Genomic DNA, 27299 nt, shown 5'->3' on the forward strand with positions numbered 1-27299 from the left:
TTGAATTAAATAATCTAAACTCGATGGGCATGATACCACCTATGACTTTCTACGTCAAATATAACGATCGGACAAAAACGTCTGAACAAAAAAAAACAATTAAGCATTTAGTTACTGCCCCCATTAAGTGGGGCCGGAACAATCAGTAGCATATTATACCTCGGGCAGTGAGAGTAGATCAGCAATGAGTTGGAACTCGTCCTGGTGTTTCATGCACTCTTGTCTCAACAGTCTCTGACATTTGAGGAGATAATCATTGCGGCTCTCTTCGTCTCCACCGCAGTCCTCCGCAAATCTCCTGCAAACGCATGAGAGGAAATTTGACACCTGGTGAGCAGACGTGTAGTTTACTTATGTATATTTTGCTAACGTACATTTTTTAACATATTTTTTACATATATTACATATTTTGCTTTAAAAATGTCTAATTGAATAAAGTAACAATACCTAAAGTATAGATGCCATTATGTAAGAACCTGCAACTTTGCAAAATATACTTATAACAGTTGCAAATATATTTATAACAGTTGCAAGATATACCAACACATTTTAATAGTGAAAAAATGTGTTTCAATTTTTAACCAAATTCAGATTCAGGTCGACTTTCTTCCGTTATTTCAAATCATAAAAAGCAGAACAGCAAAACCTCAAAGTTTAGCGATCAAACTACCTGTACAAATAACATATCTGCAGTACGGTGTAAATTTCATCCAAAAACTTCCTGGCTTTGTTGAACACTTGTGCCACTTTTTCCAGTCTCCGGACTACCTCAATTAAAGCACCGTGGATTCTGGGCTGCATTGTGCTTATTCCTCTAGTTCCCGCCCCACTTGCACTGACACTGGGGGTGGCAGTAATCCGGACTGGCTTCATCATAATGTGCTCGTATTCCACCAGAGCCAGTTTCAGTTCCAGTTTCGCCATCATAACCTATTATAATAAAGAAAAGTGTACTATTTATAATTTGTTATATACTACTAGGGTGCTAGCCAAATGTAGGAATATTGAACCAAAACTGGTAATTTGACCCTAAGCCAGCTCATAGAGTAAGTGATGCTAGGAATAGAGAGCAAGGAAAATGAGCAATGCTTGCCAGAAAAAGAGGTAAGTCAAATTTCAACCAGCACTGATACAGCAAATAAGATGTCGTCCGAATGAAACTGAAATTGCTAACAATATTTTTGAAGAAATTCAAGAGTTCAACGGTACCTCCGATCGGTACATGTTCATTAGAAAAAATTTCGGGATGATTGAATGAACATTGTGATTTTGAACATGCATGAGAAAACAAAGATAATGAACATCTGGCATACCTCAATGACAGACAGTTTGTTCGGTTGCATTGTACCAACGACCTCAAACTCGTCCAGAGCAGTATGAATCAAGAACCTCGCTTTGCTGTATCGTTCTGGATCCTCTCGTTTCATCAGAATACACTCCAGAAGAATGTTGCTGGCCGAGAACCAGAAGTCAATGTCACCTCCCAGACCCTGAGCCTGGTCCAGCAGTTTCATGGCCTGATCTGGATTCGCTTCTTTTAATGCCATCAAACTGAGGAGTTCCAGGCATTTGCGTCGAGTTCCAGGGTCGTCATATCGCTTCGCAGCAGAGTTGGACTCGGAGAGGAATTGTCGGGCACTTTGGTACTGACACTAAAAATGAGACTGGTTGTCAGATAAAAAAATGTGCTCTAATCTGACCACGTGCTTACAATGAAAAATTTTTATAAGAAAAAAACTGTACAGTTATGAGACAACTAATTCAAAATAAATCAATCGTACAATCTCACATGGTTTTGACAAAAATTTAGATAGGAGAATTGAATGTATTTTAGAACGGATTCCTTTTCTAGGGTTAAATCTATATTATAGGACACCAGAAATCAAATTATGTAATCTCAACGTGATGAAGCTTTTCAACTTTTTCGTCATTTAAAATATGATAAGCAAAGCCTAATTCTAAGTAGGGTAAACGGAACCTTCCACAACTTTTATCTGATAGAGTACCTGTTCTATGAGGAAGCGGGCCATCTCAATCCAGTTATCATGGATGACTGCGTCACCTATCTTCCTCCCACTAAGCACCAAAGGCTCACCAAACGGAATGTCAACCGCTCCCGCCTACAACAATTAACGAAAATTAATACATCTGTCTTCCATTGTCTTAATATTGGTAATATAGTGTCTAAAAAATACTGTTAGCAACCATAATACGAAAATTACACAATAAGATCATAGAAAAAATTTGCAGAATCCACATTTAGAATCCACAAAAAAAATCAACAAAGAGGCAATAATTTGTTTATGGAAATAAGCAGATTGTAGAAAATTCACGTGATACGACATGCAGACATGAAAAAGTTACCGTCTAATATCCTAATTAATTTGCGTTGTAACTCGAAAGCTTTCAAATCATAATTTGACTAATTAATATTTATTTAAGTAAAGAAACATATACTGCTTTCCTTTATTCTTAAGCCACAGTGGAGCTAAAATATTAAACATAAACGATTAACGTCGGGCGAAATGCTCTCACACGACCGGCGAACGGTTGGCTTAGTCTAGCTAGCTACGGTTTAGTGAGGCTAGCTTTAGCTTAATTGAAGGGGCGTGAAGTGAGTTCAGCGGGGGGGGGGCAACAGTGTGTGTGTGTGTGTGTGTGGGGGGGGGGGGGGGAACAATGTGTGTGTGTGTGGGGGGGCAACAGTGTGAGTAGTAAGAAATGTGTACACCCTAGGCCACTTTTTGGCTGATTTTCCCCAAACATGTTCAATCATGCGCGCGGATGAAAAGTTCTTGGCAATTATTCCCTGTATGTTAGGGTTGTTGCCTGAAAATTTATCTTTTTGAACAGGACATGTTGGCTTGCCTCTTTAATAAGGTATATAAACACACTGTGGAGAATACTGTCTGTAAACCCGGCAAATGCCTAAGGGCTTAAAATCCACTCTATATTTGTCATGAACAATTTTGCGTAGAAATCTGGGCTTCTAATGTGAATAAACTATATATTGGTATTGCGTAATCAGGGTTAATTCCTGCATACGCAACTTTGAAGCACACAAGTTTATAAGTTTATAAGGGATATTTAAACCTTGTGAAGAAGACTGTTTGTATACAAACGTTTGCGGGCTATAAATCCAGTGAACACTTTTGCGCAGTAGCAGAAATCTGGGTGTCTAATGTGAATAATCTATGTATTGGTATTGCGTATGTAGTCTCAGGTTGAAGATTTTGTTTTTTAACTACATGTGAAACGTCTGGCTAGGAAGCATTCTACTTTCTGATGAAATTATTACCTAAGGGCTATTTTTAGAACACAAACTCAAACTCGAACTCGTCTGGCTCAGACTGTTAATAGACTTCCCTTTCATTTATTACACAATAAGCCATATGATTCAGACGTATTACATTTTGACAAAAATCGTATCCAAAACAACAAGTTCGAACACGATAAAAGGAAGTAATTGATTCCGCAATAGATTTTATTTAAAAAAGGAAAGAAAAAAGCATTCTGAAAGATAATAATTTACTGAAACTTTGAACTCATCAACTGTTGTTTTGTCCAGCAAAAACCAATTGACAGGGAAGACAATCTTCGATTAGAATGAACACAAGTTGAGAGTAACTTCTACCCCCGCAATTTAAATCAGGTTAATTCATCATTTGAAAAGAAATCATCGTTTGAAGTTATACTAAGAAGTTAGGTCCTTGAGGAATCCGAAAAGTATAGAAACATCTCGTTTTTAGTTTTGAAGGATCTATCAGAAAAACGAGTAGTGTCAAGAAGAACAGTTGGGTGTAACAACATCTTGTCACTTTGGTTGCAGAGAATACAAAAGACACAAAAGACGGAAAAAACCTTGTTTGAATTCCGAGCGCTTCAAAAACAAATTGGCATAAGGAAGCAAGAAAAAGAACATCTGGAAACCAGAGGAACAATATTTTGTTTGTCTATCATCAGAGCGCATCAGGAATTACTAAGCAAGAGGAGTGGTTCAAAACAGAAAACTTGTGCGAAGTAAGTTAAAAAACTTCTTTTGTCTTCATGTAGCACCTCCATCATTTCAACCTATATAACTCATCCACGGATCAAAACAAGGTAGTAGGAAAACATCAATTTTGCTCACATAACATACATATGAGTCATCAAAGGTCAATTGTACTTCATTTTTTCCCCCTCTAAATAGAGAAATTCTAGAGAAAAACTTCTTTAGGAAAAGTTTTCCATTAGTGAAAACTAACACAAAAATACTTTAAAAACATCAATTTTGCTCACATAACATATATATGAGTCATCACAGGTCAATTGTACATCATTTTCTTCCCTCTTAGTGTACAAGTCCTAGAGAAAAATTTCTTAAGGAAAAGTTGTTCCATTAGTGAAAACTAACACAAAATTACTTTAAGAAACATCAATTTTGCTCAGATAATATATGAATGAGTCATCAAAGGTCAATTGTACATCATTTTTGTCCCTCTAAAAATAGAAAATCTAGAGAAAAACTTAGTAAGGAAAAGTTGTTCCATTAGTGAAAACTAACACAAAATTACTTTAAAAAACATCAATTTTGCTCACATAACATATGTATGAGTCATCAAAGTTCAATTGTACATCATTTTTTTCCTCTTAATGTACAAGTTCTAGAGAAAAGTTTTTTAAGGAAAAGTTGTTCCATTAGTGAAAACTAACACCAAATTACTTTAAAAAACATCAATTTTGCTCACATAACATATATATGAGTCATCAAAGGTCAATTGTACATCATTTTTTTCCTCTTAATGTACAAGTCCCAGTGAAAAGTTATTAAGAAAAAGTTGTTCCATAAGTGAAAACTAACACAAAATTACTTTAAAAAAACATCAATTTTGCTCACATAACATATATATGAGTCATCAAAGGTCAATTGTACATCATTTTTTTCCTCTTAATGTACAAGTTCTAGAGAAAAGTTTTTTAAGGAAAAATTGTTCCATTAACGAAAACTAACACAAAACTACTTTAAGAAACATCAATTTTGCTCAGATAATATATGTATGAGTCATCAAAGCTCAATTGTACATCGTTTTTTTCCTCTTAATGTACAAGTTCTAGAGAAAAGTTTCTTAAGAAAAGGTTGTTCCATTAGTGAAAACTAACACAAAATTACTTTAAGAAACATCAATTTTGCTCAGATAACATACATATGAGTCATCAAAGGTCAATTGTACTTCATTTTTTCCCCCTCTAAATAGAGAAATTCTAGAGAAAAACTTCTTTAGGAAAAGTTTTCCATTAGTGAAAACTAACACATAAATACTTTAAAAACATCAATTTTGCTCACATAACATATATATGAGTCATCACAGGTCAATTGTACATCATTTTCTTCCCTCTTAATGTACAAGTCCTAGAGAAAAATTTCTTAAGGAAAAGTTGTTCCATTAGTGAAAACTAACACAAAATTACTTTAAGAAACATCAATTTTGCTCAGATAATATATGTATGAGTCATCAAAGGTCAATTGTACATCATTTTTGTCCCTCTAAAAATAGAAAATCTAGAGAAAAACTTATTAAGGAAAAGTTGTTCCATTAGTGAAAACTAACACAAAATTACTTTAAAAAACATCAATTTTGCTCACATAACATATGTATGAGTCATCAAAGTTCAATTGTACATCATTTTTTTCCTCTTAATGTACAAGTTCTAGAGAAAAGTTTTTTAAGGAAAAGTTGTTCCATTAGTGAAAACTAACACCAAATTACTTTAAAAAACATCAATTTTGCTCACATAACATATATATGAGTCATCAAAGGTCAATTGTACATCATTTTTTTCCTCTTAATGTACAAGTCCCAGTGAAAAGTTATTAAGAAAAAGTTGTTCCATAAGTGAAAACTAACACAAAATTACTTTAAAAAACATCAATTTTGCTCACATAACATATATATGAGTCATCAAAGGTCAATTGTACATCATTTTTTTCCTCTTAATGTACAAGTTCTAGAGAAAAGTTTTTTAAGGAAAAATTGTTCCATTAACAAAAACTAACACAAAACTACTTTAAGAAACATCAATTTTGCTCAGATAATATATGTATGAGTCATCAAAGCTCAATTGTACATCGTTTTTTTCCTCTTAATGTACAAGTTCTAGAGAAAAGTTTCCTAAGAAAAGGTTGTTCCATTAGTGAAAACTAACACAAAATTACTTTAAGAAATATCAATTTTGCTCAGATAATATATGTATGAGTCATCAAAGGTCAATTGTACATCATTTTTTTCCTCTTAATGTACAAGTCCCAGAGAAAAATTTCTTAAGGAAAAGTTGTCCCATTAGTGAAAACTAACACAAAACTACTTTAAAAAACATCAATTTTGCTCACATAACATATGTATGAGTCATCAAAGGTCAATTGTACATCATTTTTTTCCTCTTAATGTACAAGTTCTAGAGAAAAGTTTCTCAAGAAAAAGTTGTTCCATTAGTGAAAACTAACACAAAATTACTTTAAAAAAACATCAATTTTGCTCACATAACATATATATGAGTCATCAAAGGTCAACTGTACATCATTTTTTTCCTCTTAATGTACAAGTTCTAGAGAAAAGTTTCTTAAGGAAAGGTTGTTCCATTAGTGAAAACTAACACAAAATTACTTTAAAAAACATCAATTTTGCTCACATAACATATATATGAGTCATCAAAGGTCAATTGTAAATCATTTTTTTCCTCTTAATGTACAAGTTCTAGAGAAAAGTTTTTAAGGAAAAATTGTTCCATTAGTGAAAACTAACACAAAACTACTTTAAGAAACATCAATTTTGCTCGGATAATATATGTATGAGTAATCAAAGGTCAATTGTACATCATTTTTTTCCTCTTAATGTACATGTTCTAGAGAAAAGTTTCTTAAGAAAAGGTTGTTCCATTAGTGAAAACTAACACAAAATTAATTTAGGAAACATCAATTTTGCTCAGATAATATATGTATGAGTCATCAAAGGTCAATTGTACATTATTTTTTTCCTCTTAATGTAAAAGTCCCAGAGAAAAGTTTCTTAAGGAAAAGTTGTTCCATTAGTGAAAACTAACACAAAACTACTTTAAAAACATCAATTTTGCTCACATAACATATGTATGAGTCATCAAAGGTCAATTGTACATCATTTTTTTCCTCTTAATGTACAAGTTCTAGAGAAAAGTTTCTTAAGAAAAAGTTGTTCCATTAGTGAAAACTAACACAAAATTACTTTAAAAAAACATCAATTTTGCTCACATAACATATATATGAGTCATCAAAGGTCAATTGTACATCACTTTTTTCCTCTTAATGTACAAGTTCTAGAGAAAAGTTTCTTAAGGAAAGGTTGTTCCATTAGTGAAAGCTAACACAAAATTACTTTAAAAAACATCAATTTTGCTCACATAACATATATATGAGTCATCAAAGGTCAATTGTACATCATTTTTTTCCTCCGAATCTACAAGTCCTAGAGAAAAGTTTCTTAAGAAAAAGTTGTTCCATTAGTGAAAACTAACACAAAATTACTTAAAAAAACATCAATTTTGCTCACATAACATATATATGAGTCATCAAAGGTCAATTGTACATCACTTTTTTCCTCTTAATGTACAAGTTCTAGAGAAAAGTTTTTTAAGGAAAAATTGTTCCATTAGTGAAAACTAACACAAAACTACTTTAAGAAACATCAATTTTGCTCGGATAATATATGTATGAGTAATCAAAGGTCAACTGTACATCATTTTTTTCCTCTTAATGTACATGTTCTAGAGAAAAGTTTCTTAAGAAAAGGTTGTTCCATTAGTGAAAACTAACACAAAATTAATTTAGGAAACATCAATTTTGCTCAGATAATATATGTATGAGTCATCAAAGGTCAATTGTACATTATTTTTTTCCTCTTAATGTAAAAGTCCCAGAGAAAAGTTTCTTGAGGAAAAGTTGTTCCATTAGTGAAAACTAACACAAAACTACTTTAAAAACATCAATTTTGCTCACATAACATATGTATGAGTCACCAAAGGTCAATTGTACATCATTTTTTTCCTCTTAATGTACAAGTTCTAGAGAAAAGTTTCTTAAGAAAAAGTTGTTCCATTAGTGAAAACTAACACAAAATTACTTTAAAAAAACATCAATTTTGCTCACATAACATATATATGAGTCATCAAAGGTCAATTGTACATCACTTTTTTCCTCTTAATGTACAAGTTCTAGAGAAAAGTTTCTTAAGGAAAGGTTGTTCCATTAGTGAAAGCTAACACAAAATTACTTTAAAAAACATCAATTTTGCTCACATAACATATATATGTGTCATCAAAGGTCAATTGTACATCATTTTTTTCCTCCTAATGTACAAGTCCTAGAGAAAAGTTTCTTAAGAAAAAGTTGTTCCATTAGTGAAAACTAACACCAAATTACTTTAAAAAACATCAATTTTGCTCACATAACATATATATGAGTCATCAAAGGTCAATTGTACATCACTTTTTTCCTCTTAATGTACAAGTTCTAGAGAAAAGTTTTTTAAGGAAAAATTGTTCCATTAGTGAAAACTAACACAAAACTACTTTAAGAAACATCAATTTTGCTCGGATAATATATGTATGAGTAATCAAAGGTCAATTGTACATCATTTTTTTCCTCTTAATGTACATGTTCTAGAGAAAAGTTTCTTAAGAAAAGGTTGTTCCATTAGTGAAAACTAACACAAAATTAATTTAGGAAACATCAATTTTGCTCAGATAATATATGTATGAGTCATCAAAGGTCAATTGTTCATCATTTTTTTCCTCTTAATGTAAAAGTCCCAGAGAAAAGTTTCTTAAGGAAAAGTTGTTCCATTAGTGAAAACTAACACAAAACTACTTTAAAAAACATCAATTTTGCTCACATAACATATGTATGAGTCATCAAAGGTCAATTGTACATCATTTTTTTCCTCTTAATGTACAAGTTCTAGAGAAAAGTTTCTTAAGAAAAAGTTGTTCCATTAGTGAAAACTAACACAAAATTACTTTAAAAAAACATCAATTTTGCTCACATAACATATATATGAGTCATCAAAGGTCAATTGTACATCCCTTTTTTCCTCTTAATGTACAAGTTCTAGAGAAAAGTTTCTTAAGGAAAGGTTGTTCCATTAGTGAAAGCTAACACAAAATTACTTTAAAAAACATCAATTTTGCTCACATAACATATATATGAGTCATCAAAGGTGAATTGTACATCATTTTTTTCCTCTAAATGTACAAGTTCTAGAGAAAAGTTTTAAGAAAAGGTTGTTCCATTAGTGAAAAATAACTCAAAACTACTTTAAAAAACATCAATTTTGCTCGCATAACATATATATGAGTCATCACAGGTCAATTGTACATCATTTTTTTCCTCTTAATGTACAAGTCCCAGAGAAAAGTTTCTTAAGGAAAAGTTGCTCCATTAGTGAAAACTAACTCAAAACTACTTTAAAAAACATCAATTTTGCTCACATAACATATATATGAGTCATCAAAGGTCAATTGTACATCATTTTTTTCCTCTTAATGTACAAGTCCTAGAGAAAAGTTTCTTAAGGAAAGGTTGTTCCATTAGTGAAAACTAACACAAAATTACTTTAAAAACATCAATTTTGCTCACATAACATATAAATGAGTCATCAAAGGTCAATTGTACATCATTTTTTTCCTCTTAATGTACAAGTTCTAGAGAAAAGTTTCTTAAGGAAAGGTTGTTCCATTAGTGAAAACTAACACAAAATTACTTTAAAAAACATCAATTTTGCTCACATAACATATATATGAGTCATCAAAGGTCAATTGTACATCACTTTTTTCCTCTTAATGTACAAGTTCTAGAGAAAAGTTTTTTTAAGGAAAAATTGTTCCATTAGTGAAAACTAACACAAAACTACTTTAAGAAACATCATTTTTGCTCAGATAATATATGTATGAGTAATCAAAGGTCAATTGTACATCATTTTTTTCCTCTTAATGTAGATGTTCTAGAGAAAAGTTTCTTAAGAAAAGGTTGTTCCATTAGTGAAAACTAACACAAAATTACTTTAGGAAACATCAATTTTGCTCAGATAATATATGTATGAGTCATCAAAGGTCAATTGTACATCATTTTTTTCCTCTTAATGTACAAGTCCCAGAGAAAAGTTTCTTAAGGAAAAGTTGTTCCATTAGTGAAAACTAACACAAAACTACTTTAAAAAACATCAATTTTGCTAACATAACATATGTATGAGTCATCAAAGGTCAATTGTACATCATTTTTATCCTCTTAATGTACAAGTTCTAGAGAAAAGTTTCTTAAAAAAAGTTGTTCCATTAGTGAAAACTAACACAAAATTACTTAAAAAAACATCGATTTTGCTCACATAACATATATATGAGTCATCAAAGGTCAATTGTACATCACTTTTTCCTCTTAATGTACAAGTTCTAGAGAAAAGTTTCTTAAGGAAAGGTTGTTCCATTAGTGAAAACTAAAACAAAATTACTTTAAAAAACATCAATTTTGCTCACATAACATATATATGAGTCATCAAAGGTGAATTGTACATCACTTTTTTCCTCTAAATGTACAAGTTCTAGAGAAAAGTTTCTTAAGGAAAAATTGTTCCATTAGTGAAAACTAACACAAAACTAATTTAAGAAACATCAATTTTGCTCAGATAAAATATGTATGAGTCATCAAAGGTCAATTGTACATCATTTTTTTCCTCTTAATGTACAAGTTCTAGAGAAAAGTTTGTACAGAAATAGTTATTCCATTAGTGAAAAATAACTCAAAACTACTTGAAAAAACATCAATTTTGCTCACATAACATATATATGAGTCATCACAGGTCAATTGTACATCATTTTTTTTCCTCTTAATGTACAAGTCCCAGAGAAAAGTTTCATAAGGAAAAGTTGTTCCATTAGTGAAAACTAACGCAAAACTACTTTAAAAAACATCAATTTTGCTCATATAACATATATATGAGTCATCAAAGGTCAATTGTACATCATTTTTTTCCTCTTAATGTATAAGTCCCAGAGAAAAGTTTCTTAAAGAAAAGTTGTTCCATTAGTGAAAACTAACACAAAATTACTTTAAGAAACATCAATTTTGCTAAGATAATATATGTATGAGTCATCAAAGGTCAATTGTACATCATTTTTTCCCTCTTAATGTACAAGTTCTAGAGAAAAGTTTCTTAAGGAAAAGTTGTTCCATTAGTGAAAACTAACACAAAATTACTTTAAAAACATCAATTTTGCTCACATAACATATATATGAGTCATCAAAGGTCAATTGTACATCATTTTTTTCCTCTTAATGTACAAGTCCCAGAGAAAAGTTTCTTAAGGAAAAGTTGTTCCATTAGTGAAAACTAACACAAAACTACTTTAAAAAACATCAATTTTGCTCACATAACATGTATGAGTCATCAAAGGTCAATTGTACATCATTTTTTTCCGCTCAATGTACAAGTTCTAAAGAAAAGTTTCTTAAGGAAAAGTTGTTCCATTAGAGAAAACTAACACAAAATTACTTTAAAAAACATCAATTGTGCTCAGATAATATATGTATGAGTCATCAAAGGTCAATTGTACATCATTTTTTTCCTCTTAATGTACAAGTCCCAGAGAAAAGTTTCTTAAGAAAAAGTTGTTCCATTAGTGAAAACTAACACAAAACTTTTTTAAAAAACATCAATTTTGCTCACATAACATATATATGAGTCATCAAAGGTCAAATGTACATCATTTTTTTCCTCTTAATGTACAAGTCCTAGAGAAAAATTTCTTAAGAAAAAGTTGTTCCATTAGTGAAAACTAACACAAAACTACTTTAAAAAACATCAATTTTGCTCACATAACACATGTATGAGTCATCAAAGGTCAATTGTACATCTTTTTTTCCTCCTATTTTACAAGTCCTAGAGAAAAGCTTCTTAAGAAAAGGTTGTTCCACTAGTGAAAAATAACTCAAAACTACTTTAAAAAACATCAATTTTGCTGACATAACATATATATGAGTCATCACGGGTCAATTATACATCATTTTTTTCCCTCTTAATGTACAAGTCCCAGAGAAAAGTTTCTTAAGGAAAAGTTGTTCCATTAGTGAAAACTAACACAAAATTACTCTAAAAAACATCAATTTTGCTCACATAATATATGTATGAGTCATCAAAGGTAAATTGTACATCATTTTTTTCCTCCTATTGTACAAGTACTAGAGAAAAGTTTCTTAAGAAAAGGTTGTTCCACTAGTGAAAAATAACTCAAAACTACTTTAAAAAACATCAATTTTGCTCACATAACATATATATGAGTCATCACAGGTCAATTGTACATTTTTTTCCTCTTAATGTACAAGTCCCAGAGAAAAATTTCTTCAGGAAAAGTTGTTCCATTAGTGAAAACTAACACAAAATTACTCTAAAAAACATCAATTTTGCTCACATAATATATGTATGAGTCATCAAAGGTCAATTGTACATCATTTTTTTCCTCTTAATGTACAAGTCCTAGAGAGAAGTTTCTTAAGGAAAAGTTGTTCCATTAGTAAAAACTTACACAAAACTACTTTGAAATGTTCATATCCCCTTCTAATGTACATATATATGAGTAAACAAAAGTCAACTGATATTTTTAACGAAAATTTCCTTAGATAAAAAATTAAGCAGTTTCAAAATTTATATTTAAAAAAAAATTAAGTCTCCAAAAATTCTCCGAAAGCTTTTTTGTTTCAATTTGAAGTCAAAATGGACTGACACCGAAACATTCTTGGATGAGATATACAAAGAAAATATCGAAACAAATCTAAATCTTTTATTCAAATTTCTTCAATCATAGCAAATTTTTCTCGCTTAAACTTATTTTACAGGCTAGATGTCATCCTACTTGATCAACCATCGTTGAAGGTTTACAAATCTTAAATGCATCAGAAATTTTTGACTAAATTCCGTTAGTGCTTTACAGGCTTTACAGCATAACTAACATTGTCCAGAAATATTCCAAAAACGCGGGAAAACGCCCTTGAGTCATCAGAGGTTAAAGATTCATATTAAAAACATATTTTTAGATACAGAATAAAATAAATTAATTAAGAAATTTATTAGAAAAAATGTACAAAATTTAGTAAAACCTCTATCGCGAATTTCTAGAGACTTTCACTTATTTTTAAACAACGAAAATTCGTTCTGGAGTCTGTTCAATTGTTAAAATTACATGCGAACAAAAACGTACCAAAGAATTCATCTATATGTCATCAAAAATAAAAAAAAATTAAGATAAAAATTTTTGACAATTATCAAAAGTTCCTTGTCATTATGAAACTTTTAATGTTTGTTGAGATTGTTCTTCAAAATAATCCTAAGATTTCTAATAAACGTTTTCAGCAGTCAGTAGATGCAAATTAGGTCTTACTAGATGTCATAAACTATGACATAGTTTCTCTAACTTTGTTTTTGAATGAAAAACTAAATTATAAACGTTCAGACCATTTTGTTGAAGAAGCATTTTTTTAGAGTGCTGATTCGTTTGACAGCACCGAAAATGAAGTTCAACAAGAACTTTGTCAAAACTACAGTATGAACTATGAACGTTATGTACTACATATGTATCTGTAGTAACATTAATTTTCAACCAATTTATAGAATCAAAAAAAAACTTTAGTTACAAAAAAGTTGCATATTTCATAATCAACGGCAAATTTCAGCATCCGTTTTACATTATGTCGTTCTGAGTGCAGGGACCTGCAATGTCAAAGCTTTGTTAAACTGACAAAATAAACTGAACAGAAACAGAATGTTGATTGTTATGACAAAGATCAGCAAGGCAAAATATGCTATGCGTTACCCAAAAAAGCCAGTTTTTTCCCATGCTATAAAAAGCGGCGATTAAAAATCACAAAACTACAATTCAGAAATCAATTGGGTAGACTTTTTTCTTCAGGAAACTTTACAGCTTTTTACAATCTAATCGAAATTTATGATAAACATACCAGATGAAGCAAAACTGAAAAAAAAATGTTTTCTTGGAAAAAAATTCAGAAATTTATATGGATTTTGACATTTTTTTAAAAAGTTTTTGTCAATTTTAGATAAAATTCTTGATCCCGTTTTTTGCAAGGTACGATGATAATTTAGTGTGCTATAAAAATTGAATGTAAAACATGATTTGCTCTTCAGTCTTAACTTTTGATTGACTGTTGAATTAATTTTGTTTGTCAACCTCAAATATGTTCTCAGTTGACTTGTGAGAAAATTCGTTTTGAGAACCGAGGTAACAATCATCAATTTTTTGTCATATTGCATCTAGAGATTGCTTTTATCAAATTTTTTATTGAACTTCAAAAGCATTAAAACATTTACTGCAACCCAAATTACCAACGATTTGATTCTGTCACACTTTATTGATAACATATTTGTCTGTGAGTAAGAGATTTATTTGACACTTTTCAAACCATCTAAAAAATATCAAGCAGAAAAAGTCAGTTGGAAACTTTAAGCAACTGCAGACCGAATTTCTAATCAGATATAAAATTCAATAGTATTAAAACAAGTTGCAAGTCAGTCATAAAAACATTAAGGCCTTATCTTGATTTTAGCCTATGTCCACTGGTTCCACACAAAAAAGAAAAATCAACTCAACACAAAAATTCAAACAAGTTTTAGAGAGACAAGAATACTATAAAAACAATCCTTGCTTTAAAAATATTCATTTTGAAGCTTTCAACAACTACAGATCAGTCGTTCTTTTTCTTTCCCAATGAATTTGTTTTTGATTTGTGAAAAACTTAACGACAAAAATCTTATGGAAGTTGGTTTAATCTCACAAACTTGAAACTAGTTGTTGCAAGTGGTTGCAATATATTGAGTTCCCAACTTTTTTCTCCTAAACTAAAAACAAGCACCTAATTTTGGAAAACAAAACATAGGACTACCCATGTTTTTGTAGTTCAATCTCCGATTATCTCATCAGTTTAAGCCAAGTATTTTGAAAGTATTTTTTTTGCCATATAAAACTGCATTCCTATCCAATATTTGCCAGAATTTGGGATCACCTGCAAAAAACAACAGAAAAGAAAGTTTTCCAACGGTAAAGTTTCCCCTTCATTGAAGAAGTTTACGCGTAACCAAAATTTTTGATACATGTAAATATTTGATGGACAATTTAGAAAACAAACGAAAACTACAAAAGCCTCAAACTTTATTAAGAAAAATCGTTTTAAAGCATTAAACAACTGCAAACACGTCGCTCGGATTGGAGTCAAGTAAATTGTGTTCCAAAGTAATTTTTTGCAGGCATAATATTTCAAACAAATTAGAAGCGTAAGTTTCTATTTTTCTCATTAAAGCCAATTTTTTTAACAGCAGTTTAAAGATAGACAAATACAAAGCAAAACGTCTAAATATATTCGCTTTTCCTTAGGTTACTGATTCTTCTCTAAAAAAAACGGGCTATTTTTTTCGGAATTTTTAAAATCAAATGTACGCTTATTGTTTCCATGTTTAATTGCGTTAAAGTGAATTTCAATCAGGTCATTCCTTGTGAGCTCACAAAAACCACAATACAAGGTCAAAATCAATTAAAACACTGATTTCATAGATAGTAGCTCTTAGTAGTGGTAGGTGAAAAAGTTAATTTAATAAGTTCTTCGTATTCCTTGTATGGTTTAAGTTACTATATATGATCCGTGGATGAGTATCTTTTTAGTATGTTTTTTAAAAATGATTATCAGTAATCAAATATTATTAAACCTTTTTCTGTTTTAGATGAAGACTTTAAACTGTGACGAGTGCTCGAAGAAGTACAGCAGGAAAGAGAAGTTATTGCAGCATATGGAGAAGGAGCATAACACGAAATATGAAAAAACAGCAAGCTATGAATGTGGACAATGTAATAAGAAGTTCACTCAGAGCAGGAACTTGATTCAGCATTTGAAAACAGTTCATGGATGTCAGACGTACACAAAGTGCAAGCATTGTACACAAATTTATAGCGACACTTCATCGTGTGCTAGACATGAGGAAGACGCTCAGGGTACTCACACAGAGGTTTCCGAGAAGACTGAGCGCAGTTTGGAGCTACAAGAGAAACAAGCTATTGGAAAGTTTTTTCAGTCGTTCAGGATACAAGCGGACAAACAAATTGATGTCTTAAATTTTGTTACGGAGCATCTCGAAGACCTTAAATTATTTGTGAGAAACAAAATAGCAGAGCTTGGACCTTTGAAAATTCAACTCTCTGTTTTTGTACAGATGTTGAAACCAACAGATGATACCAAAGTCGGCTGTCATGCAAATACAAAGTCGAAAGTTCTAACAACAGAACTATCAGATGATGAAATTTTTGAAATGGTTGATCAAATGAACAATTCAATCCAAATTTTTTCAACCGGTGGAAGTGGATTTGTTGTTCAGAAAATTGATCACTTGGATATTAACAATAACAAATTTAAACCTATCAGAGGAAACAGTTACACTGCTACGCCATCTGCCCTAGTGGGAAACAACTTTCTCCTAAATATTCGAAACAATGACAACAAATGTTTTGCATACTCAGTGCTTGCAGCAATGTTTCCAGAGAAGGAGCATAAACAACGGCAAAACAAATACAAGCCAAATTTGAACAAACTGAATTTTGATAATATTGGGTTCCCGATGTCCTTAACGGATGTTCCAAAGTTTGAGAAACAAAACAATATTAGAATTAATGTTTTTGGTTTCGACAAAAACAAAATTTTACAACTTTATTTGTCTAAAATGAAAACACAAAAAATTATTCCTTTGCTTTTGCTGACCGATGGATTTACTAGTCATTACTGCTTGATAACAAACTTTCACGCTTTCATGGCTCGCCAATTCAGTGGTAAAGAACACCACAGAAACAAGTTTTGCGAACGTTGCCTTCACGGATTTCGAGACAACATATCCCTGGAAAAAATTTGGATTTATGTGCGGAGCATAAAGCCGTTCATATTACTATGCCAACGGAAGACTCAAAAATTGATTTCACAAACTGGCATAAAAAGTTTTCAGTTCCCTTAGTGATTTATGCCGACACAGAGGCTGCCAGCCTTAAGCATGACACCTGCCGCCAGAATCCTGATACTAGCTACATCTTGAACAAGGAAACTCAAAAACCTTGAGCAATAGGCTTCTGTGCTGTTGATAAAGCCGGTGGAAGTGATTATTACAGTTTTGAAGGTGAGAAATGCATCGAAGAGTTTTTTCAGTGGCTCAGAGAGAACGCCAAATCTATTTCTGAGAGAAAACAGAAGCACAGACGCCTCATAATAACTGATGAAGAGCGCAAGCAAATGATTGATCAGGGTACAAGATGTGTAATTTGCAAGAAAAAATTGAACGAGGGAAAAGTTATCCATCATGATCACTTTACTGGTGAAATCTACGGAGTTGCACATAACAGCTGCAATCTTAAGCTTCGTACGCAGACCTTTACACCAATTTTCTTCCACAACCTAAGTAAATATGACGCACATCATCTATTGAAATACATTGAAATCCAATCTGAAGAAAAATTGACAGTCATTCCTTGCAACAGTGAGACATACATCTCATTCTCGTTCTTTGTTCCTGTTGGTAAAAGCAAAAACGACAAGCTACTATGAAGAATTTCGTTTCCTTGACAGCTATCGTTTTTTATCCGGGGGTCTAGACACTCTGGTTACAACACTCGAAACAAAAGACTATTGTCAATTATCTAAACATTTCCAAAAAAATTGCGACACTTTGCAAAGGAAAGGAGTTTTCCCATATTCGTTTCTCGATAGCTTTGAGAAACTCTCTGAAAAGTCGTTGCCTCAATATGGTGATCAGTGGATAAATTCTTTGTCTGGTCAAATTCATGCTTCTGAGGAGGATGTTCAGCATGCTAACAAAGTTTGGAATATGTTTGGCTGCAAAAACTTTGGTGACTATCCATGTTGTATCTCAAAACTGATGTCCTTCTTCTGGCTGAAGTGTTTGAAAAATGCCGGAGACTTTTTGATCAGGTATATGGATTAGACCCCTGTCATTACTATAGTGCACCTAATATTTCATGGGATGCAATGCTGAAAACAACTAAAGTTAAACTGGACTTGCTCTCTGATATAGAGATGCTGTTGTTTTGTGAGAGAGCCATCCGTGGAGGATTGAATGGAATTGGTGAAAAACGGTATATGAAAGCTAACAACAAATACTTGCATGACTTTGATGAAGGAAAACCAATTACGTATGGACTTTTTCTGGATGTCGTTAACTTATACGGTGGAACAATGATGAAAAAACTGCCAACCGGAGGGTTTGAATGGTCAGACATCAGTTTGGACAAGATCATGCAAACCTCTGACGAAAGTGATGTTGGGTACTTTGTAATGGTTGATCTGAATTATCCTAGCAACTTACATGACTGTCACAATGATTTCCCTCTGGCTGCTGAGAAGTTAAAAATTGATGCTGAGATGCTTTCTCAGTATCTAGTAGAATTGGGAAACAAGACCAGTCATATCCAAAAGCTCCTGGAAACGCTTCAGTCAAAGCAGAATTATATATGTCATTATTCAGTTCTGAAATTTTATTGTCAACAGGGACTCCAAGTAACCAGCCTACATAAGACTCTGAAGTTCAACCAGAGTGATTTTATGAAGTGCTATATTGAGCAGAATACAAAGTTGCGACAACAACCCGGTATCAGCACCTTTGAAAAGAACTTTTTCAAACTGTTGAACAATTCATGCTTCGGAAAAACGATGGAAAATTTGAGATGTCGTTACAAGATGGTATTTGTTGAAAATGAGGAGAAAGCAAAATTTTATTGCAACAAGTACAATTTTGAGAAGTTCACTATATTTCGAGAGAACCTTGTTGGGATCACTCTTAGCCAGAAAGAGATCAGGTGGAATAAACCAACTTATCTGGGTGCTGCTATTTTGGATCTTTCAAAACCACCTGTACAGGTTTCATTATGAAGAAATGGGGCCTTTGTTTGACAAAAAAGCTCGAGTGATGTATCGTGACACTGATTCTCTCTTTTATGAAATTGAGACGGATGACATTAACGAAGATCTTAAACAGCTGAAACACGTACTTGATTTGAGTTATTACCCCAAGGATCATCACTTACATAGTGAAATGAACAAAAAAGTGCCACTTAAATTATCAGATGAGCTGAATGGTGACATTGTGATGGAAGCAGTTTTTCTGAAACCAAAAGCTTACTCTGTAAAGACTTTGCAGAAAGTCAAACAAAGTGCCAAGGGTGTGAGCAAACATGTGAAAAAGACACTTCATCATGATAAGCTCAAAGATGTGCTCAAATCAAAATCACCATTGAGAAAACTATTAACATCTATAACTAGTGACAAACACACACTCAACATAACAGAGTCTAACAAAATTGCCTTGAGTGCATTTGATGATAAGCGTTACTATCTGAGTGACGGTATAAGCTCATACGCGTATGGACACTACAAAATTGAATACAAGCGGAAACAGACCTTGGAAAAACCTCTAAAGTCCTATATTGAGATCAGTGAATGTGAAACCACCAGAGACTTAACTGAACAACTTGATACTGAGATTGAAGAAACCTTTTCACCACCTGATCCTGGGTTCTGGAAAACTTCTCAAATTGAGTCCGATGAGGAAAAAATATTTGATTTTGATGCAGCTCCAAAAGAAAAGCCGTTCTCAAGATGTCCATATATTGATTTCGAAGCAGAGGAAGAGCCGCCTGCAAAGAAGCAACACTTGTCCAGCAAGCGTTAAATATTGACGATGCTGCCCAACTTCAACCCGGGTGGGAGTCTCAAGAATTATTGACGAGGAGATACAAAAACCTGCGACTGCTCCGCGCAGGAGCTTCTTGTTACAATAACAGCTTTTATAGGGGGGATAGCTGCCCAACTCCACCCCGGTTGGGGTCTCAAGAAGTATCGACGAGGAGATACAAAAACCTGAGACTGCTCCGCGCAGGAGCTTCTTGTAACAATAACAGCTTTTATAGGGGATAGCTGCCCAACTCCACCCCGGTTGGGAGTCTCAAGAAGTATTGACGAGGCGATACAAAAACCTGCGACTGCTCCGCGCAGGAGCTTCTTGTGACAATAACAGCTTTCATAGGGGATAGCTGCCCAACTCCACCCCGGTTGGGGTCTCAAGAAGTATCGACGAGGAGATACAAAAACTTGCGACTGCTGCGCGCAGGAGCTTCTTGTGACAATAACAGCTCTAACAGCGGATTACAATGACTTCTTTTTCTAATCGTGCATTTCAATTTTTAATATCCAGATGTCCAGACAACACAAGTAGATTCTGAAGAAGATGCTGACGGTGAAGCAGTATCAAACGGGTACATATATAAAACTTTAAACAATGACTTAAAACAGAATGTTGTGTCTTATATTTTTTATTAGATGTTTGTTAATAAAAACTTATTGTTTGTTCTTAACCTTGCTTCATTAATTCAATATCCTTTTGTACTCCTCTCTTACAAGTAATAAGAAATTCAAAAGTTCTAATCCGTCCTTCAAAAAAATATGTTAGTTTCATATCCTCTGATTCTTAGAATACCTGTCAAGAGACATGATAACCATCAAGCCGCGGAGTTTGAGTAAATATCCCTTATAAACTTATAAACCTGCCACGTTCAAAATCGATTTAAGGTAAGTCTTTAACAATTTCAGGCAACAACCCTAACATACAGGGAATAATTGCCAAGAATTTTTCATCCGCGCGCATGATCGAACATGTTTGGGGAAAATCAGCCAAAAAGTGGCCTAGGGTGTACACATTTCTTACTACTAGTGTGTGTGCGTGTTTGTCAACCTCTAAGAACCGCCATTCCCACCATCATAAGTATAATTCTCCAAAATAGTTTCTGTGAATCGCATACTTGAAGACTAGAGAGCTGAAAAGTTCTAAAATAATTTAATGCCCTCTGAGCGCTACCTGTTTATCCCCCTTTTTGAGAACGGAAAGTCAAATGGGTCAGACGAAAAATCGGTCAAGCGAAAAATCGCATAAAAAAGACCAACAGCACTAGCATAATTGCTATAAACTTCGTTTGAGAGCAATTAACAAAAAGCATAAAATTTTATTGCATTCAAATCATTTGCGGTCACGATAAAAGAATGGAAATTTACATTATTTCCAAAAGCCGCTGTCAAATTTGGTCCAACAAAGGGCTCAACAAAACTTTGAACAAAACCGATATCAGCGACATGGTGGTTTTTTTTACATCAACCTCCTTTAACTTTTGGTACTTGAGGAGCTAAAAAGGCAAACTGTTCATAGTCAAGCTTATGGCGTATCTAATTGAACACGCTAGGTTAATAGCAAGATATTCTTAAAACAAGTCACTTCTAGCCAAAAAAGGGCTAATTGTGCCAACGAGCAATCAAATTACTCAAAAACTAACAGAACTGCTGACAGAAGAGCCAGCAGACATGGTGTTGTGTCTTTGAAGGATGAGTTGTTTGGTATTGGAGGTCATGTTTGACTTTTCTATCATGACTCTTCTGTTCTGTCGCATCCTCTGCTCCTCAAGCATCACCTGCTAGAGTTTCTCTTCCAATACACTCAACTCTGTCCGCACTCTGAATACACAATATGCATTAATATTGTGGGTAGACTACTTTAAGTCTTAATTGGGGTGGTGAACTTTTACTGTTATCCTTCACGATATATGCCTTTTGTGATATTTTAAAACCATATCTTAAACCATATTAAAGAACCCACAACCACAAATAGTAATGAGTATAGTACTGGGTCACAAATTGCAAAGGCAACGTTATGGATTACAAACTAAATGAAACGCTTTCAAAGCGACAAACTTACATAGGGTCTACAAAAATTTGCCTCGAATCAGTGTAAAATATTATCTTTCCAAAAGCATGTTTGAGCCCACTTCTATTTTACTCTAATCATCAATACAGATAACTCGAAGTAAATCACCATTTTTCCCGCTTTTATAACAGACACTATTTGAGTTCCATGTATATTATCTTTTTCCCAAACAATTTTATACTTGAGGCCTCGAGCCTCCAATACAGTATTAATCCTAACGAGAATCGATGAAAAAATAAGCATGTTCAACACTAACTGTGCTTGTTCCTCCTCGTCAGTGACCAGATTGCCCACAATGTTCTCGTGGTAATTAGCCGAAGAGGCCAAGTTGATCTCGTTGTAAACAGTGATGAACCTAAACAAACCGATTTAGAGATATTGTTAATATTGAAATATTGTTAATATAATAATAATAATAATTGTGGTTTCTGCGTAATAGCAGTGGAACAGCATTAGGCCTACAGTAGCCTGTTTTCAGCTGCCCTTTTTCTTATTATTCCCCACATTTCAGACTGATCTTTTCATGAGCAGCATTGCTCTTTTTTGTTGACTATAGCCACTTTTTTTGCGTCTGAAACTTTCACGTGGTACCATTATTGCAGCCAACATTGGTGAGGCTATGGTCAGCCTGAAGCTATGGTTACGTAAGAGCTCATCCTCACACAGACAGCTTCACGGAGGCAGGGGATTGAACTCTCAATCATTGGCGTGTGAACCACACACCTTACCTCTCGGCTATCATTTATTGTTAAGGAATATTGTTCATAATGCCAAATTAATTTTGCATAGAAAAAACATCCAAAATTAGTGAGTGTAAAATGTGCCCATCTCATCATACAAAAGCTCCTCTAATACTATGTTTCCTTTCTATAACGTTAGATAGGAAAAAAACAGTAAATACTTGCGAACTCACTTGAGTCGGACAATTTTGGCTATTGATTCTTTCTCCAGGATTTCATTGGCTATGAATCTGGCCAACGACAGGGCGGGAAATGCCAAGTAGTTTAAGTTGAAGTCACGAACATGATCCACCAAAGTGAGAAGGTAATACATTGTCAGCATCTAATTCAAACACACATAGACAAAACCGAAGCTGTTTATTTCATATCATGGAAAAAATTTATCACCTTTTAAATTGAGATACTGCGTTGAAATTAAGTCACATTAAAGAAAGATTTAATTTACATAAAGTAACCATTGAGAATATGTTACAAAACATCAGTTCAGATTGTTACAAAATTTACTCAACGGATCATATCTTTAGTAAAGAATCTGCTATTTTAAATCAGTCATGTCTGAAAATTTTGCTTTACTTTGTGCTTGCTTTAACCTTGCGACAGCAGTATAAGATGCTGACGGTGAAGCAGTATCAAACGGGTACATATATAAAACTTTAAACAATGACTTAAAACAGAATGTTGTGTCTTATATTTTTTATTAGATGTTTGTTAATAAAAACTTATTGTTTGTTCTTAACCTTGCTTCATTAATTCAATATCCTTTTGTACTCCTCTCTTACAAGTAATAAGAAATTCAAAAGTTCTAATCCGTCCTTCAAAAAAATATGTTAGTTTCATATCCTCTGATTCTTAAAATACCTGTCAAGAGACATGATAACCATCAAGCCGCGGAGTTTGAGTAAATATCCCTTATAAACTTATAAACCTGCCACGTTCAAAATCGATTTAAGGTAAGTCTTTTACAATTTCAGGCAACAACCCTAACATACAGGGAATAATTGCCAAGAATTTTTCATCCGCGCGCATGATCGAACATGTTTGGGGAAAATCAGCCAAAAAGTGGCCTAGGGTGTACACATTTCTTACCACTAGTGTGTGTGCGTGTTTGTCAACCTCTAAGAACCGCCATTCCCACCATCATAAGTATAAGTCTCCAAAACAGTTTCTGTGAATCGCATACTTGCAGACTAGAGAGCTGAAAAGTTCTAAAAGAATTTAATGCCCTCTGAGCGCTACCTGTTTATCCCCCTTTTTGAGAACGGAAAGTCAAATGGGTCGGACGAAAAATCGGTCAAGCGAAAAATCGCATAAAAAAGACCAACAGCACTAGCATAATTGCTATAAACTTCGTTTGAGAGCAATTAACAAAAAGCATAAAATTTTATTGCATTCAAATCATTTGCGGTCACGATAAAAGAATGGAAATTTACATTATTTCCAAAAGCCGCTGTCAAATTTGGTCCAACAAAGGGCTCAACAAAACTTTGAACAAAACCGATATCAGCGACATGGTGGTTTTTTTACATCAATCTGCTTTAACTTTTGGGGTACTTGAGGAGCTAAAAAAGCAAATTGTTCATAGTCAAGCTTATGGCGTATCTAATTGAACACGTTAGGTTAATAGCAAGATACTCTTAAAACAAGTCACTTCTAGCCCACAAAGGGCTCATTGTGCCAACGAACAATCAAATTACTCAAAAACTAACAGAGCTGCTGACAGAAGAGGCAGCAGACATGGTGTTGTGTCTTTGAAGGATGAGTTGTTTGGTATTGGAGGTCATGTTTGACTTTTCTATCATGACTCTTCTGTTCTGTCGCATCCTCTGCTCCTCAAGCATCACCTGCTGCAGTTTCTCTTCCAATACACTCAACTCTGTCCGCACTCTGAATACAAAAAAATGCACTAATATTGTGGGTAGACTACTTTAAGTCTTAATTGGGGTGGTGAACTTTTACTGTTATCCTTCACGATATATGCCTTTTGTGATATTTTAAAACCATATCTTAAACCATATTAAAGAACCCACAACCACAAATAGCAATGAGTATAGTACTGGGTCACAAATTGCAACGGCAACGTTTTGGATTACAAACTAAATGAAATGCCTAAATGAAACGCCTTCAAAGCGACAAACTTACATAGGGTCTACAAAAATTTGCCTCGAATCAGTGTAAAATATTATCTTTCCAAATACATGTTTGAGTCCACTTCTCTTTTACTCTAATCATCAATACAGATAACTCGAAGTGAATCGCCATTTTTCCCGCTTTTATAACAGACACTATTTGAGTTCCACGTATATTATCTTCCCAAGCAATTTTATACTTGAGGCCTCAAGCCTCCAGTACAGTATTAATCCTAATGAGAATCGATGAAAAAATAAGCATGTTCAACACTAACTGTGCTTGTTCCTCCTCGTCAATGACCAGATTGCCCACAATGTTCTCGTGGTAATTAGCCGAAGAGGTCAAGTTGATCTCGTTGCAAACAGTGATGAACCTAAAAAACCCGATTTAGAGATATTGTTAATATTGAAATATTGTTAATAATGTAATTTTGTTAATTTTATTGTTAATAATATTGCCAAATTAATTTTGCATAGAAAAAACATTCAAAACTAGTGAGTCTAAAAAGTGCCCATCTCAACATAAAAAAGCTCCTCTAATACTATGTTTCCTTTCCATAACGTTAGATAGGAAAAAACAGTAAATACTTGCGAACTCACTTGAGTCGGACAATTTTGGCTATTGATTCTTTCTCCAGGATTTCATTGGCTATGAATCTGGCCAATGACAGGGCGGGAAATGCCAAGTAGTTTAAGTTGAGGTCACGAACATGATCCACCAAAGTGAGAAGGTAATACATTGTCAGCATCTAATTCAAACACACATAGACAAAACCGAAGCTGTTTATTTCATATCATGGAAAAAATTTATCGCCTTTTAAATTGAGATACTGCGTTGAAATTAAGTCACATTAAAGAGAGATTTAATTTACATTAAGTAACCATTGAGAATATGCTACAAAACATCAGTTCAGATTGTTACAAAATTTACTCAACTGATCATATCTTTAGTAAAGAATCTGCTATTTTAAATCAGTCATGTCTGAAAATTTTGTGTTACTTTGTGCTTGCTTTAACCTTGCGACAGCTGTCAGCTTTTCAGCATGTTTTCTTTCCGATAAGCATCAATAATTGATTTTTATCAATTTAAATCGTACCATTATTCCTATGATAACTGGTACCCCTAAAAACTGAGAAAAAATCTAGGTTCGAGCTTCGTTCGATAATGATCTTTCAAATACAATTCCTGGTAGAAAACTGTGATCATAGAAAAAAGTTATGGACGTGAGCATATTACTAACTGGTTTATTAAGCGTCAGTTTATTAATACAGAATCCACTCATGTCTTCTTGGCACAGCTGGCGAATGTTCTCTGGCATCTCATAAAGAGACCAGTCCTCAAATGTCTCTGGAATGCTTTCAACTGGACCAGTCTTCCTTGAACCTCCACCACCTCCAGCCACTGCTCCACCTCCACCTTTCCCACCTTTCTCGCTCTTTCCACCGCCACCGCCCTCTTCTGTAAACACAAAACGAGGTTTAGATTTACCAATAAAATTAGACGGAAGCTGCTTGTTTTTTTATAATTAACCGACGCGATTGTTAGTTTGAACCATCTTAAGAGAAATATTCAATTAAGACAGCACAATTTTTGCAGATATACCTAGAATTTAATAACGGCAATTGCAACAATTCAGGCTGCAATTAGAAAATGATATAGATAATAAATCATAAATTTTGCTTGAGCAACTTCGGAGTGCTCTACTACGTTTTTCTCTATTCATTTAACCCTAAATAATTTTAACAATATATATTTCACCCCTATATCATATCATTTCAGCCCGCAAACTTTCCACCGCAAAAACCCTTTACCCAAATACTCCGAGTCTCTAATTTTGTGTATTAATCCCTACACTCTTAACCCAAACTTACGTATTTAAATTGGGCTAATGGCTTAAGGAATCGAAACCGCCGTGAGTTGAAATTAATAGGGTTGAAAAAGTTGGACGCCAAATTGCGTGCACTTAATAGGCAACTTAGTTTACTCAATTAGTTGGAAAAGGAAGGAAAAAAAACCGGGAAATACCTTTCTTTTTATCGGTGTTTTCCTTCTTTCCGTCCTTCTTCTTAGCAGAGGCCCCTTTCTCAACAGCTCCTTTTTCGTCTTTGCCTCTGTGCCCTTGCATCAGAGTGACCTTAACACAACACAGTTAGTAACCACATAGCTGCTGAGAAGCTTACATTTTTTGATGATGTGAATAAATGTTCTTCTCACGTGAATAAATAAATATTCGTCAGTAAACACTCATGCGCTCACTCAGAACCCCGACACAAGAACGGAAAACAATAAATGAAAACACACCAGGCAAATCTGGTGGAAAGTTACGCAACAAAAAATGATAATTCTGCGCTAATAAACTCCAGCACGTGTTCATGTCACCTTTTCACCAGTCAATGTCGACCAGCAGTCCTGCAAAATAAAGATAATGAGACTCTTTTTTAAAAAATATCAATTAAAGTGATTGAAAAGTTAATTAATGAGTGACGACAGAGTACATTTCTCAACAACAGCAATTACTATATAGTTCTAACAAGAAATTAAGAACATTCGAATTGAATCAATCTATGTT

At 33.4% G+C, this 27299-nt stretch overlaps 1 protein-coding gene across 12 annotated transcripts in view; it reads right to left on the reverse strand.

Annotated features, from left to right (window-relative positions):
• LOC142342119 (cilia- and flagella-associated protein 46-like) overlaps positions 1–27299 on the reverse strand; it is a 754419-nt gene that overhangs the window by 175919 nt on the left and 551201 nt on the right. For 11 of the 12 annotated variants that reach the window (XM_075393392.1, XM_075393340.1, XM_075393381.1 and 8 more), the window contains 10 exons: positions 27110–27139; positions 26756–26864; positions 25971–26188; positions 25330–25478; positions 25005–25103; positions 24310–24487; positions 2007–2120; positions 1314–1652; positions 671–930; positions 160–298 (listed from right to left, as the gene is read on the reverse strand). In XM_075393392.1, the coding sequence (XP_075249507.1) occupies positions 160–298; positions 671–930; positions 1314–1652; positions 2007–2120; positions 24310–24487; positions 25005–25103; positions 25330–25478; positions 25971–26188; positions 26756–26864; positions 27110–27139 (1635 nt within the window). The remainder of the gene's footprint in view (positions 1–159; positions 299–670; positions 931–1313; positions 1653–2006; positions 2121–24309; positions 24488–25004; positions 25104–25329; positions 25479–25970; positions 26189–26755; positions 26865–27109; positions 27140–27299) is intronic. The other variant, XM_075393346.1, reaches the window with a different exon arrangement.

The sequence above is a fragment of the Convolutriloba macropyga genome, chromosome 1, assembly GCF_964194025.1.
Source record: "Convolutriloba macropyga chromosome 1, txConMacr16.3, whole genome shotgun sequence".
Taxonomy (NCBI): domain Eukaryota; kingdom Metazoa; phylum Xenacoelomorpha; order Acoela; family Convolutidae; genus Convolutriloba; species Convolutriloba macropyga.